The sequence below is a fragment of the Dipodomys ordii genome, unplaced genomic scaffold (genome assembly GCF_000151885.1).
Source record: "Dipodomys ordii isolate 6190 unplaced genomic scaffold, Dord_2.0 Scaffold61, whole genome shotgun sequence".
Taxonomy (NCBI): domain Eukaryota; kingdom Metazoa; phylum Chordata; class Mammalia; order Rodentia; family Heteromyidae; genus Dipodomys; species Dipodomys ordii.
The window spans coordinates 2,557,953-2,572,959 of record NW_012267277.1 but is presented as its reverse complement, the minus strand read 5'-3'; the positions used below and the strand labels follow the sequence as shown (position 1 = coordinate 2,572,959).

Below are 15,007 nucleotides of genomic sequence, written 5' to 3'. Positions count from 1 at the left end.
AGAGCTGAGGGACAGCGCCCAGGCCTAGAGTTCAAGCCCCACGACCGACAAAAAAAAAAAAAAAAAAAGAAAAGAAAAAAAATTCTTTTTGAGATGACATCTCAAGTGAAGCTTTGAACTTGTGATCCTCCTGTCTTAACCTACCAAGTAACTGCAACACATCAATGCTGAGCAGAATGTGTTTTTACTGGGTGGGGAAGGCCAGGTATTACAAGATGTGAGAGCCACAGATCTAGGTGTGGACTTTGCCCTAGGTGACAGAGTGACAGGTTCAAAGCAAAGGCATGTGATGATCTGTGATCCAGGTTTTCCTCCTGCCTCTTTTCATGCTTTCATTAGGAAAAAATCATTTCATGGCTGTAGCTGCTGTTACTGAGGGCCCCACTGTCAGCCAGAGCACCACTCTTGAGGATTTAAGAAGACTCTTCATGTGTGGTGGCTCATGATAATAGACAGGGTCTTCTTGTGAGGTGGGTGGAGTTGTAGGGAAGGGGGGCATGAATGTTATTTGCTATGGCTTGAGCACTTGCCACACTGCTTCTAAGAAGCTGTTAATCAGGTATGAGATCTGTTTTCCTGAATGTGGGGAAACTTGCACTCTTAGGGATGGCTTACATGGCAAGTGTTTTCTAATAAGATAATCCCAGCACTGTGAGGACCCCCTATTAGGCTGGTTCTGTGACCTTCAGGAAACATCAAGGGAGCAGCAGCAATAACTGTGGCATGCCAGGGTGACATAGCAGAGCCTGACAGGACAGACAGACAGATTTCACTCTAGTTCCCTCCTGAATTGTATTTTTGGAGCCAGAGAACATTACAGTGTGGGTTTCCTTTCCCTGGCATGAGGATATGAACTTTTCAGGCAGTAGGTATCCTGGGCTCTCCAGGGGCTGGATGGTATCAGCACAGGGCGCCAGGGGTTGGCCTCGAACTCTTCTTATTTCCAGGGCACGTCCTGTGGATTTTGTGAATGTTCAGAATTAAGATTTGGAAGGGGCCGGCCGCTGGTGGCTCATGCCTGTAATCCTAGCTACTTAGGAGGCTGAGATCTAAGCAACACGGTTCAAAGCCAGCCAGGGCAGGAAAGTCCGTGAAACTCTTATCTCCAATAAACCACCAGAAAACCGGAAGTGGCATTGTGGATCAAGTGGTATAGTGCTGGCCTTGAGCTGAAGAGCTGAGGGACAGCACCCAGGCCCAGAGTCCAAGCCTCACCACTGACAAAAAAAAAAAAATTTGGCAGGGGTGACAGACAAATACTACATAGATAGCTCTGTGATCACTAATGGATTTGTTGATTGTCTTGTATAAACTCTAAGTAAAGGCAACTAATTTTGAGGTCATTATCCTCAAGTGGTTCATCATTGCTTAAAAATGTAGAGAGAGCCAGGAACTGGTGGCTCATGCTTATAATTCTAGGAGCCTAAGATCTGAGGATCACAGTTCGAAGCCAGCCTGGACCAGACAGTCCATAAGACCCTAATCTCCAATTAACCACCTGAAACCCAGAGGTAGAACTGTGGCTCAAAGTGGTAAAGCTCTAGCCTTGAGCAAAAGAAGCTCAGAGACAGTGCCCAGGCCCTGAGTTCAAGCCCCATGACTGACAAAAAAAAAAATGTGGGGAGAAAGAGAATACGTGAACATGAACCAGTTCTAGGGTTCTTTGCACTTCCATTTTGAGTTCCATGGTTTTGGAACTGAGACATCATCTTTGGAACTTTCCAGACTTTTTTGTCCCCCTGCAACATTAGTATTTGTATTCATACTTGAGTATTTTGATGTCTCAATTTAGGATGTTAAGCACAGAACTTTTAGTGATGTGAATGGGCTATGCTTGTAATTCCCAGGTTGCCGGGGTAGCTCTCAGTCTCATTTGGTCTTCATCATTTTAACATGATGATAATCACACAGCAGTGACACTTTTCTTGGATGCATTTCTTTGTGTCCTTACCTTGTCATATCAGGATTGTGAAAAATCTCACCAATTCTTACTTTGTCAGGTTCAGTAGGACCCCTTGCAAAACATGCTTGACTGAGCATCAGGAAGTATGACTATGTGAGTGAGAGTGTATGTGTGTGTGTATATGTGTATAAAGGCATCCATCATCTGTTGAGCCCACTCCTGTCATCACAGGACCTTTGGTTCTAAGAACTCAGACTACTGAAAGGGCAGACACCTGCAGGGTGAATGTGGATGAAGTGGTTGATCCGGTTAGTTGCTACAAGCAGCTGGGACAGGTAATTAAACAGTCTGGCCAAGGAGCCTGCAAGCAGTGGGACACAAAGTTTCAGGAAGCTAGCTGCACTCAGATTTAGTTTCAGAACTAATAGTAGGTAGGCCTCCTTCAGCTTGACAGAGTTTGTAAACAGCATTTCCAGTGGGCTTGTTCAGTATGATTGAAGATGGAGCATGTGTGTGTGTGTGTGTTCTTTCATGGTTTATGTTTTCTGAGGAGATTCCAGTGTTTATAGCAATCTAGAGGATGAGGCTCATATCTGAAGGGCAGGGAAGAACCTCAGCCCATTCCTGACTCACCTGTACCATGGAAGTAAGGAATGGGCCAGGTGAATGGCAAAGATTAATTGGCCAGGTGCTGGTGGTTCATGCCTGTAATCCTAGTTACTCAAGAGGCTGAGATCTGAGGATTACAGTTCGAAGCCAGCCCAGGCAGGAAAGTCTGTGAAACTCTTATTTCTAATCAACCACCAGAAAACTGGAAGTGGCGCTAAGGCTCAAGGTGGTAGAGCTCTAGCCTTGAGCGAAAGAGTTCAATGACAGCACCCATACCCTGAGTTCAAACCACATGACAAAAAAGAAAAGAAAAGATTAACTGTACAGAGGGTTGAGGTAGGCTTGGCAGGGGAGACGGATCACTTCATCAGCCATTTATCTTTGATGGGCTATACTGTTTATCATATAAGTAACATGGGTCTCTGTGTACAGTGATGTCTTTGGATACTTCCTTCTATCACTCCCTTCTTCATCAGCCATTTATCTTTGATGGGCTATACTGTTTATCATATAAGTAACATGGGTCTCTGTATACAGTGATGTCTTTGGATACTTCCTTCTATCTGTCACCACCATCTACTCATTTGCTCAGATAAGAGAAATCACAATTGTCCTTTCCCTCACCTCCTCTGAGCAGAGCCTCAGTAGGCTTTCTGCAGGGCTGAGTCACTCTTCCTGTCTCACCTCAAAAGTATTTTTCAATGGGTGCCAATGGTTCATGCCTGTGATCTTACCTACACAGGAGACTGAGACCTGAGGATTATGGTTCAAAGCCATCCTGTGTAGAAAAGTCTGTGAGACTCTTATCTGCAAAATCTAGAACTGGAGGTATAGCTTAAGTGGTAGAGTGCTAGCTTGAGCAAAAAAGCCAGGCAAAAGGCTAGAGAGACAGGGGCTGGGAAAGCGGCTCAGTGGTAGAGTGCCCTAGATTCGATTCCTCAGCACCACGTAAGCAGAAAAAAGGCGGAAGTGGTGCTGTGGCTCAAGTGGTAGGGCACTAGTCTTGAGCCGAAGAGCTGAGGGACAGCGCCCAGGCCCCCCATGACTGACCAAAAAAAAGAGAGACAAATAGCATATATTCTGTCTGATATGCAGAAATTAGATATAAAATACACTGGGATATGATAAATTATACAGATTTTTAGATACACACAGTGAGAAAGAGGATACTCTTAGGAGAGAAACACAAAGGTACAATGCCTAAGTGCCTCTTCGTATTTACATAAAATAATATACAGACTGAAATGAACTCCAAGATGTGGAACACAAAAGGCCTCCTTTATTTTTTTTCTTTCTTTTTTTTCTTATTTTAGTTTTTAGTTTTTGATGGTCTGTCTTATTTACCTTATGTGTGGTATATTCAAGAGTATATCTTTGGAAGGGTTGGGGGAGGGTACAGAACTCAAGGGAAAAAGGGTGAAGTGTCACAGTGGAGCTCACTGGGCACTAATGAAGAGTGAAATATACAACGCCTAGAGATGGGAAGGAGGGATTGGGAAAGAATAAGGAAACAGATTACCTCATCACCTCTATAACAATAAGGTAAATTACAAAACAACAACAACAAAAAAGGCCAGGCAATAGTAAGGAGGCCTTGAGTTTAAGCCCCTAGCACCAGTTTTTTTCTGTGGAATCTTCCTAGACCAACATCTCCACATCACCTCTACCCAGCCGCCTCTGTTAGGACCCGGAGCAGCTCCTTGCTGTACTCATGAGAATTACAACTCACCTGTTTTCACCACCTGCTGATGCTTCCTTTGGGTACATCTCTTTGCATTCTTCCCATGTCAAGATCATGATCATCTTGATGCAGATTGGCTGTTTAATTGTTCACTTATACACCCATTGTCTTTTACCTTTCTGAATATTCTGTGAGAGAAAAATATTATTCTGCAGTCACTAGATTTTTCCAGCTTGTGGCTCAATGCCTTGTACATAATTTTCACCCCAGAAGCATATGATGAATTCATATCCAAACTAGATGGTAGATCAGTAATATGTAGGAAGTGTTTACCTCTCCAAATGGGAAATGATAGCCCCAAATTGTAGCATTTGCCAATATCTATGGGGTAAATTCTGCAGTGATTTTTTTTAAACTACTAAAATGACATCACTGATCACTGACCTAGCAAGCAACACACAATTGTACTTTATTGTCAGCTCCTCAACAGAATCAGGATTCTTGAATTGCCTGTACTGGCTGCATATGACAGATAAGCAAATTAATCATTTCATCTAACTCTTGCAGGTGTCTGCCCCTTTGGTGTTCTCTGAAGTCAGGGATATTTCTACCATACAGATATAAATCACTTCAAGAAAATAGTAGTAAAATGTAATAAGAACTAATAAGGAAGTGATAGATGTTGAGTATTTGTTATATTTATATTAAATATTTAATTTATTTTAAATATTCAGTTGCCCAATCTATCTGTCTGTCTATCTATCTATCTATTTATTTATCAGCAATATGCCTGAACTGGGGCTTGAACTAAGGGTCTTGAACTCTTTGGCTTTTTCACTTAAGGCTGGAGCTCTGTGACTGAGCCATACCTCTGCTACTAGTTTTTTGCTGGTTAATCAGAGATAGGAGTCTCACAGAGTTTTCTGCCTAGACAGGCTTCCAACTTTGATCCTCAAAGTTCAGCCTACTGAGTAGCTAGGACTTAGTAGGGTGAGTATCTGGCTCAGTGGTAACTTTATGTAACCTGATTTTTAGTAATGATTACATTTAGCCACTTGTAAAATATCTGGAAGTTGAACTGTCCTCTTTCCAGGGGCTGCTCCAGCACCCACTGGGGAAGATCTCTGGGTAAACACTGATGACTCTCAGCCATTAGTGTTTGGCTCATAAGCCAAGGAAGGAAGACAGTTGGCAGAGATTGTGAGCAAACTGTTGTTACAGATCCATTTCTCTGAGAGGTGCTGTCACCTCCATTAGCTGGACAAAAGAAATGACTTGTCTTCTATCTTGGTGAGCACAGTTTGGTACAGTGCCTAGGCTGAGAGTAAGGTAGCAGTGCAAAATAAAGAGATCACAGGGAAGAAATGTAAAACCAACTGTGACCTTCAATGTAGGGTGCTAGAACATTGTGTACGTGTGTGTATGTGTGTGTGTGAGAGAGAGAGAGTGTGTGTGTGTGTATGTGTGTGTGTGTGTGTGAGAGAGAGAGAGAGAAAGAAAGAGTGAGTGAGTGTTGTGGGGTTTGAACTCAGGGCCTGGGTGCTGTCCTTGAGCTCTTTTGCTCAAGGCTAAAGCTTACCAATTTGAGCCACAGCATCACTTCTGGTTTTCTGGTGGTTAATTGGAGATAAGGGTCTCACAGACTTTACTGCCTGGGTTGGCTTTGAACTGTGTTGCTTAGATCTCAGCCTCCTGAGTAGCTAGGATTACAGGTGTGAGTCACTAGCACCTGGCTACTAGAACAGTCTAATTACCAGAGATAGCTGTCCATCCATAGTGCTTATAGTCAGGGGCACTTCATTTTGAGAAAATTTGCCCGGCCAGAAGTCCTTCAGGCCTGTTTTAAGTCATTGAGGTCAACTGGACTACTTGGTCTAAATATTAGTTGGGGGACAGAAATGAGCCCCAGCTGGTGTCTGAAGCAAGGCCTCTGGAACTCTGGTGACTGAGAGAAGGTGATATCCCAAGAATGAGGCTCACAGAGAACAGGGACATGTGGAAAAGGCTACACTGGAAATGCATTGCCACCCTTGAAGGATTTTCTTTTCTTTTTTTTTTTTTTTGGGTCCGGTCATGGGGCCTGAACTCTGGACCTGGACGCTGTCCCTCAGCTCTTCAGCTCAAGGCTAGCGCTCTACCACTTGAGCCACAACGCCACTTCTGGCTTTTTTCTTTTTTCTTATGTGGTGCTGAGGAATCGAACCCAAGGCCTCATGCATGCAAGGCAAGCGCTCTACCACTGAGCCACCTTCCCAGCCCCTTTGAAGGATTTTCTTGTCATGTGTAGTTGGGGTTTGCTCTGCTATATTTATACCAACCAGGCTATCAGTATAGAAAATACAAATCTCAATTAGTGGCTTTTAATGTATTTGAGTTTCTATAGCCACAATGAGAACCGCTAGTTCTGCCTTTGAAAATTTAGGAATTTGGTGAATTTTTGAACCCAACAAAGATGGGTACAGCTAAAATACTTCCTCTTCTCTGATATAGCTGGCAGTCCCTGCTCCTAGCTTAGCCCACACCAGTTCATATAAAGGATTCATATAAATGGAATCCATCCTAAGGTAATAATCACACCCCCAAGTCATGATTGGAACATTATGGAAAAGAACATCTTTCACAGATTAGCTCACTTAACAGTATCAAGTACTGTCCCTAGGGCTTGAGGTTATGGAGATCCATTATGTGGAGGATGAAGCAATGAAGCAAACAGGATTCTAAGCCAGAGGATTGGTGGTTATACCTATAATCCTAGTTATCCCAGAGGCTGATAGGTTCAAAACCTTGGCCAGAGTCTTAGTCCATGAGCCAGCAAAAAGCTAAAAGTGGAGGCATATCACAAATAATAGCCAGTTTTGAGCAGAAATAGCCAAGCAAGAACGAGAGGCTCTGAGTTCGTCACTCTAATGGTGTGCGCATGCGTGTGCGTGTGTGGCATGTGTGTGCACATGCATGCACGGATGCACACATACAAACAAAGGCGATTCTAAACACTGTTGCAAGCTTTGATACAAATGTGCGCCCCATGTTCTTCATTCCCAGTGCTCCTAGGCATGACACTGCTCTGGCAATGAAGTCAGTGGAACTGTGTAATTAAGGTAGTTAGGGTGTTCTTATTGGGGATGTGAAGAGTCTGTAGAGAGTGAAACTCTAGAAACACAGTGAGACCTGTACTGTGGTTGGAAGCAAGTCTTTGTAAGTCTCTCCTTTCCAGGGACACTGCAAGGAAAGAGGGGTAAGAATAAGAGCATTGGCTTCTGCATTTTACTGAAGACTACGTTTCCTATTACTGTCTTTTGGGGCTCCGGTTGGGGGGGTCTCCTGATTCAAGAGGTAGTGCTGGAGGGTCAGCTGTTCTCATGATGGAGGGTTAGCACCGGGTGTGTCATTGTCGTGGCTCTACTTTGCTGCAGCTCCTGCCCATCCACACTCTGAGGCTTGGTATGGAGGTGGATTCCTTTGATGGGCACCATTACATCTCTTCAATTGCACCAGGCGGTCCTGTGGATACACTGAATCTCCTACAGCCAGAGGATGAGCTTCTGGAGGTAAAGTTCTGGTGAAGAAAGGTACAAAGACAGGACTTGTTTCAGTTCTAGGAAAAATGTGTCTACTGGGCTGGGAAGGTGGCTCAGTGGTAGAGCGCTTGCCTTGCATGCATGAGGCCCTGGGTTCGATTCCTCAGCACCACATAAGCAGAAAAAAAAAAAAGCTGGAAGTGGCTCTGTGGCTCAAGTGGTAGAACACTAGCCTTGAGCTGAAGATCTGAGGGACAGCGCCTAGGCCCAGAGTTCAAGCCCCATGACCAACAAAATAAAGAAAAAAAAATGTGTTTACCATGTTTCAGTATGACCAATGTCAATGTCATGTTAGCCCTTGTGCTGGAAAAGTCCTAACAACTTATTGGATAATAAAGGAAGCAGAATCCTACCCTACGCTCATTTTATCCATCTGTAAAGATGTCAGAGATGTCTTTTTCAAGGTTTACCTGAATGATTGACTAAGAAAGGAGTTGGAGCCAGGGGCAAGTGGCTCATGCCTGTAATTCTAGCTACTCAGGAGGCTGAGATCTGAGGATTGTGGTTCAAAGCCAGCCTGGGCAGGAAAAGTCTATGAGACTCTTATCTCCAATAAACCACCAGAAAACCAGAAATGGTGCTGTGGCCCAAGTGGTAGAGCACTTGCCTTGAGTTGAGGAGCCCAAGCCGACTTCAAGCCCCACAACTGACAAAAAAAAAGGAGTTGGAAAGCATCATTTGTCATTTTATTAGCAAAATGCTGCCTAAGGATCTAAGGATACTTGTTGGTGACATGATCTACGTTTTTGTTTCCTTCCTGTATAGGCAGGACAATAGGCACATGTCATTGGCTTTGTCATCACAAGGCCAGGTATGGTAACAAGCTTGTGGACCAAGCCAAAGACTGAATGTGGTCATGGATTGGAAATGGTTGTATAATGTCCTGTATTCTGGAAGTGTGTACACCTATGCATTCTCTAATCAAAAGTCTGGATAATTGACACTTGATAGCACTTAAGAAGGTCTCAAGTTGAAGGACCTAGAGAAATATTGTGCATTCCAAAATAAAAACCACGTTTACTGAGTCATCTGAATGTAGACATTAAAATAAAATAAAATTTCTGTAGCCAGGCACTGGTGGCTTACTCCTGAAATTCTAGCTCTTCAGGAAGCTAAAATCTGAGGATCGTGTTTCAAAATCAGCTTGGACAGGAAAGACCAGAATATTCTTATCTCTGATTAACCAGCAAAAAGCCAGAATTGTAGCTATGGCTTAAGTGATAGAGCACTAGCTTTGAGAGAAAAAGGCAAGCATCAGCACCCAAGCCCTGAGTTCAAGCTCTAGTACCAATCACACACACACACACACACACACGCACGCACACACACATACACACACACACGCACGCACGCACGCATGCACGCACACACACACACACACACACACACGCATACAATGTTTGTAAAGTTAGCCAAATAAGCTCTTGGAGTATGCGTGTGTGTGTGTGCCTGTATTTAATGTACTCTGTAGGGATTAAACCAGAAACACAAATGTGCTTTGGTGTTGGAAGGCTGTGCCAAGTCTCAGCCCAGAACAGCTATTTCCAGCAGCCATAAATCCCCATAGTGAGGACTTGGTAATGGGAAATGGGACTGATCCGTTTAACAGTAGAGTAGTGAGGAGGACTCGCAAGCACTGCTGTAATAATTGGAGACAATTCAAATGAATAAATAATGAGCTAAATAAATATTTAAAGCTACGCCAAGATAAAAACCTGAAAAGTGACTTTCTAATTTGTTGAGCTGGAAGCACACAGTAATACTAAGTATGGACTGAATTCTTGCTTCCATTGCATATGTTTGCTGTTTTTAGTACAGGTTACTTTCCATGCTATGTCATCCTTCCATTGGCACTGTTGATGTGATATGATCACTAATAGAATACCTCTTTACCACCCTATCCCTCAGTTTTTTTTGATGCCAATACTGGGGCTTGGACTCACAGCCTGGTCACTGTGCCTGAGTTTTTTCATTCAAGCCAGTACCCTACCACTTGAGCCACAGCTCCATTTCTGGCTTTTTTTTTTTTTTTTTGGTCCGGTTGTGGGCCTGGGCGCTGTCCCTCAGCTCTTCAACTCAAGGCTAGTGCTCTACCACTTGAGCGAGCCACAGCGCCACTTCTGGCTTTTTTTTTTTTTTTTTTCCTGCTTATGTGGTGCTGAGGAATTGAACCCAGGGTCTCATGCATGCAAGGCAAGCGCTCTACCACTGAGCCACCTTCCCAGCCCTCCACTTCTGGCTTTTGGGTAACAAATTGGAGATAAGTCTTATAGATTTTTCTTCCCCGTCTGGCTTTGAACTGCGATCTTCAAATCTTAGCCTTCTGTGTAGTTAGGATTAGAGGCCCAAGCCACTAGCAACCAGAAACCCCACCCCTTCTTGTATAAATGTTGACTTCTAGATCTTCCAAGAAAACTCTTTTGTCTGCTGCTAAACTTGTGTCCCTTGCATCTTTTTATGGACATAACGACTTGGGACATGAGATTTGCTTTTCCAGTACTGCCAGTTCCCTGAAGTGCATGAGAGCCTTTTTACCCTGTGGTAATTTATTTGTAAATAATTAAGAGGCGGGGAGAGGAGTCTGGCTTGATGCTAAGTGCTGGGTATGTTACAGGCTTGAGAGTAGTTCCCTGGGAACCACTGTCTCGGGACTCTGCCTGGGACTCTGATTGGATGCTTCCAGCAGCTCAGGGCCCTCAGTTCTCCAGTGCAAAGACACATGTGTGGGAAGGCTGCTCCAAGTCCAGTCAGCCCTGCCAGCTAGCTGAACACTGGCACTGCACTTGTCAGAAATTAGCACCAAGAATATTAGACTAATAATGCTTCTAACCCTCCCAGGAAGGTAGGAGTCAGTTGTGAAAAGCCTGTTGTTAGCTTTGTGCTTCAGTTTATTGCGAGAAGCAGACAAGTCAACTTTTAGTGACTTGTAGACAGAACTGAGCCAAACTGTTTGAGCTAAATTGGTCGATATGAAAAATTGCAATAGACTTAGTTGGTGCTAAGCATTTTTGTTATGTGCCAAAATAATATGAAATTGGGGTGGATTTTGATGATAGGAGTTAACCATTAATAAGGAATAGTGACTTAGACGGACATGGAATACAGGCATAAATAACTTGCGAACTGACAGCTTCCTACAGATACTTAATGGTCAAGTCAGCGAAGTTTACAGCAATGGAATGGATGTGAGACATGTGTATTTCATTTATTTAAGTGATTTTTTTTCCCTAAGGGCATTAAGAGTAAGATGTAAAGGAACATTGTGAATGAATGTTAAAATTTCACAGCTAAGTATTCTAGAATTGGCCACCTATACACTGTAAGACTTGTGATTTTTTGAGTGTGTGTGTGTGCAGATGCATATGTGCTTTCCAGTACTGGAGTTTGAACTCAGGGCCTTGTGCTCATTTGACTTACTTGCTCAGCTGGTGCTCTACCACTTGAACCATGCTTCCAGTTTGGCCTTTTGCTGTTTCATTGGGCATGTGGACTTTTGTGCCCAAGGTAGCTTTGGACCATAGTCTTCCAGGTCTCAGCTTCCTTAGTAGCAAGGATTATAGAGGAAGATTATAGGTTACTGTTGCCCATCTAAGGTAAGAGATTTTTTTTTTTGGTGGGGGGAGGTTGGTTATGGTGCTTGAACTCAGGGCCTGGATGCTGTCCCTGAGCCTCTTTTGCTCGAGGCTAACATTTTACCACTTGAGTCACAGTGCTGCTTCTGGATTTTTCTGAGTAGTTTATTGGAGATAAGATTCTCATGGACTTTTCTGCCCAGTCCGGCTTAGAGCCTCAATGCTCAGATTTCAACCTCTTGAGTAGCTAGGATTATAGGTATGAGCCACCACCACCTGGCTAAGTGAGAAATTAACTGCCTTAAATGTAGTGTTAATGTCTCTAGTGATATTATTCTAATGAAGTGAAAATGCACAAGGCATAGTGTGTTTTTTTTTGTTTGTTTGTTTTTGTCAGTCATGGGGCCTGAACTCTGGGCCTGGGCGCTGCCCCTGAGCTCTTCAGCTCAAGGCTAGTATTCTATCACTTGAGCTACAGCGCCACTTCTGCCTTTTTTCTGCTATGTGGTGCTGAGGAATAGAACCCAGGGCCTCATGCATTTGAGCACTCTACCACTGAGCCACCTTCCTAGCATGGCAAAGTGGTTTTAAGAAGGCTATACTTAGCTGGGCACTGGTGGCTTATGCTTATAACCTGACTGCTCCAGAGGCTGAGATCTGAGGATCAAGGTTTGAAGCCGACCTGGGCAGAAAAGTCTATGAGACTCCAGTTAACTACGAAAATCCAGAAGTGGAGATGTGGCTTAACTGGAGTGAAAAGAGCAAGTGGGAGCATGAGGCCCTAAATTCAAGCTCCAGTACTGGTGTGCATGCAGGCACATACACAAACACACATGCACACATACACAGAGCTGTGAGTGATTCACAGTGCATATAAGGAGATGTGAGTAGAAGTGTGAGAACATGATGCTGAAGTACCTGAATGATAGACCATACAGGTGTGAAATTTAGGCACTCATCCAGCAATAAGCAATTACTCCGACATATTTCATGTATCAGCCCCCTAAATTCAGTAAACATTCAGCCTTAATTTTGATCAATTTTGAAGATGTCTGTCATTGTCACTTACTATAAAAATGCCGTGATTCACCTGAGCCCCTTTGTTTAAAGGAACAATAATGTGATGCTGTATTTGCATTTTGGTAGGTTGAGCTAGGACAGAGACTTCTGCTTTTTTTGAGTGGGCCTCATCAGTGCTGACTTAGCCCTTGTGTTCTTAGGTCAACGGCATGCAGCTTTATGGAAAGTCTCGCCGAGAAGCCGTCTCTTTCCTTAAAGAAGTGCCCCCCCCTTTCACCCTGGTTTGCTGTCGCCGGCTCTTTGATGATGAGGCCTCTGTAGATGAACCAAGGACAGCGGAGCCCTTGATTCCCGAGATGGAGGTATAAAGGGTGTGGTGCATGGTGGGAGGAACTGGGGACCCACCCCACCCCTTTTTATTTCACCAGGGCCACAATGCATAACTTTTCAACCTGTCACACTTTCCATTTAACAACCTCCAACTCTTTTCCTTGAAATGTTGGTACATGGATGGCCATATGAATTTTGACTTTGGAGAATCTTTTTATTCATTCCCTGGACTCATGGCTTTTGGCTTTCAGTTCAATTCATTTCATTTTACTAAGGTTAGAATGTTGGTGAATGGTGAATGATATTTTCTTTTCCCAAAGTCTTAAAAATAGGAAGATCTATGATCAGTTTCCAAGTGAGTCTAGAAGTTTCCATAAAGCAGAAGGTCAGAGAAGGAAACAAGCTTTTTCTAGGGCTAGTGTAAGAGCACTACAATTAGGAAAATAGTTTGGAGCATGTGCTTTGTTACCTTTTGTCCTTTGTAACCTCATCTTTTATGTTGCTTTCTTCTTTTTCCAGACCCTTGGGTTTTAAGTCCATTCATACCACTTTAGATAGGTAGATCATCATCCCACCTCTACTATTTAACCTTTTTAAACTTTTGTGGCTGTCCATGTCTCCTCCTGTTCACTCTTCTTTGATTTCTGATTTCTCAGATTATGCAAGACTCCAGTACTACGTTATTTCATAAATGCTTTAGTGTGTTTTAATGTTGAGTTTTCTAGAATACTGTCGGTTCCTTGTGGGTAGAGGCCATCTTGAAAATCATTTTCCATCACATCTTGATTTTGCTCTTTAGTAAGCGTAAAAGAGAAGCTTAGTGCCAGGCTGGGTAATACACAACTGTGATGCCAACACTTGAGAGGTACAGACAGGAGGATTGCAAATTAGAGGCCAACCTTGACTATATAGTGAGTTCCAGGTTAGCCTGAGTATATACTGAGACCCTATCTCAAGACTACCCATTACCCCATAAGAAGACCTAATACATTTCTAAATATTGCTTGACAGTCTTCTTTAAATGTCTTATCTTTTGTTAATATATATTTATATTTATATATTTAAATATCAAGGTAAGGAATGTGTCATTACTTTGCCATTTTTTTACTGAAGTGAAATGTGGGTGGTGGCTTCTCTCTGAAGACTGATAGAAGTGCCTTTAATCCATGAGGGTGTGTAAATCAACAAGCCAGCTTGCTGACAGTGCTCCCATCCATCATACTTTACCACAATGGCTGAACGACAGCTTAAATTATGCCAAATGTCAGCCTAGTTCCACCCATTAGTTGATTGCTTTCCATTCTGTAAATACAAGAGTTATGCAGAATTGATTATATCAAGGTGATATATTTCACGTCGAAACATAAACTTATGCACCTGGGATGCCCTGAAATTTCTATAAACTTGTGTTTTGTAATTTTATGTGGCTTCTTCTTTTATTTATTTATTTTTTCCAGTCATGGGGCTTGAACTCAGGGCCTGGGCACTGTCCCTGAGCTTCTCTTGCTCAAGGCTAGCACTCTACCATTTGAGCCCCAGCACCACTTCCGGCTTTTTCTGTGTATGTGGTACTGAGTGCTAGGCAAGCACTCTACCACTAAGCCACATTCCCAGCCCTTTATGTGGCTTCTTAAAATCCTGGTTGTGTTTTCTAGCTTTGTCTTTTTTCTACTTATTCTGATACCTTCTTACGTTCTTCAAGTATAACTGGCTAGGTGGCTCAGCCAAAATTCTAATACTCATTAATCAGTGAGGGTATTAAATGCCCCAGATCATGTGTTAGCCACTAGAATTAACTTTGTATGACAGTACTGTACTAGGGCTCAAAGTCTGGACTTCATGCTTTTAGTCTTTTTACCTGTGGCTGGTGTACTAATAATACTTGAGCCATGCCTCCATTTATAGCTTCTTGCTGGTTACTTTTTGTTGAAGATATAATTGTTTTCTTTCTAAGTATCTACTTCCTCATGCCAGTCTGAAATAGAGCCTATTGATCCAGAACGTTCCCACTAATTTCAGATTTTGTAATTCAGAAACTAAGAAATTATTTCTATATTGAGATTCAATCCATTGTGGACTGGAAGTTGATCTCCCATGTCTTACAACAAAGGTTTGAAAGGTGGAAGTGGTGCTGTGGCTCAAGCGGTAGAGTGCTCACCTTCAGCTAAAGAACGCAGGGACAGCGCCCAAGCCCAGAGTTCAAGCCCCACAACTGACCAAAAAAAAAAAAAAAGAGTTTGAAATGTGTACCAGCCTTAACTTTGAAGAAGTTTTTGTGCCTTAGTCTTCCAAATTTAGAGTCTTCTCCCTGCGT

At 43.0% G+C, this 15,007-nt stretch overlaps 1 protein-coding gene across 1 annotated transcript in view; it reads left to right on the top strand.

The window, feature by feature from the left end:
* The window catches only part of Inadl (InaD-like (Drosophila)), a 291,743-nt gene that overhangs the window by 41,952 nt on the left and 234,784 nt on the right, over nt 1-15,007 (top strand). The window contains exons 13-14 of the mRNA XM_013022201.1: nt 7,607-7,741; nt 12,564-12,725. Of these exons, the coding sequence (XP_012877655.1) occupies nt 7,607-7,741; nt 12,564-12,725 (297 nt within the window). The remainder of the gene's footprint in view (nt 1-7,606; nt 7,742-12,563; nt 12,726-15,007) is intronic.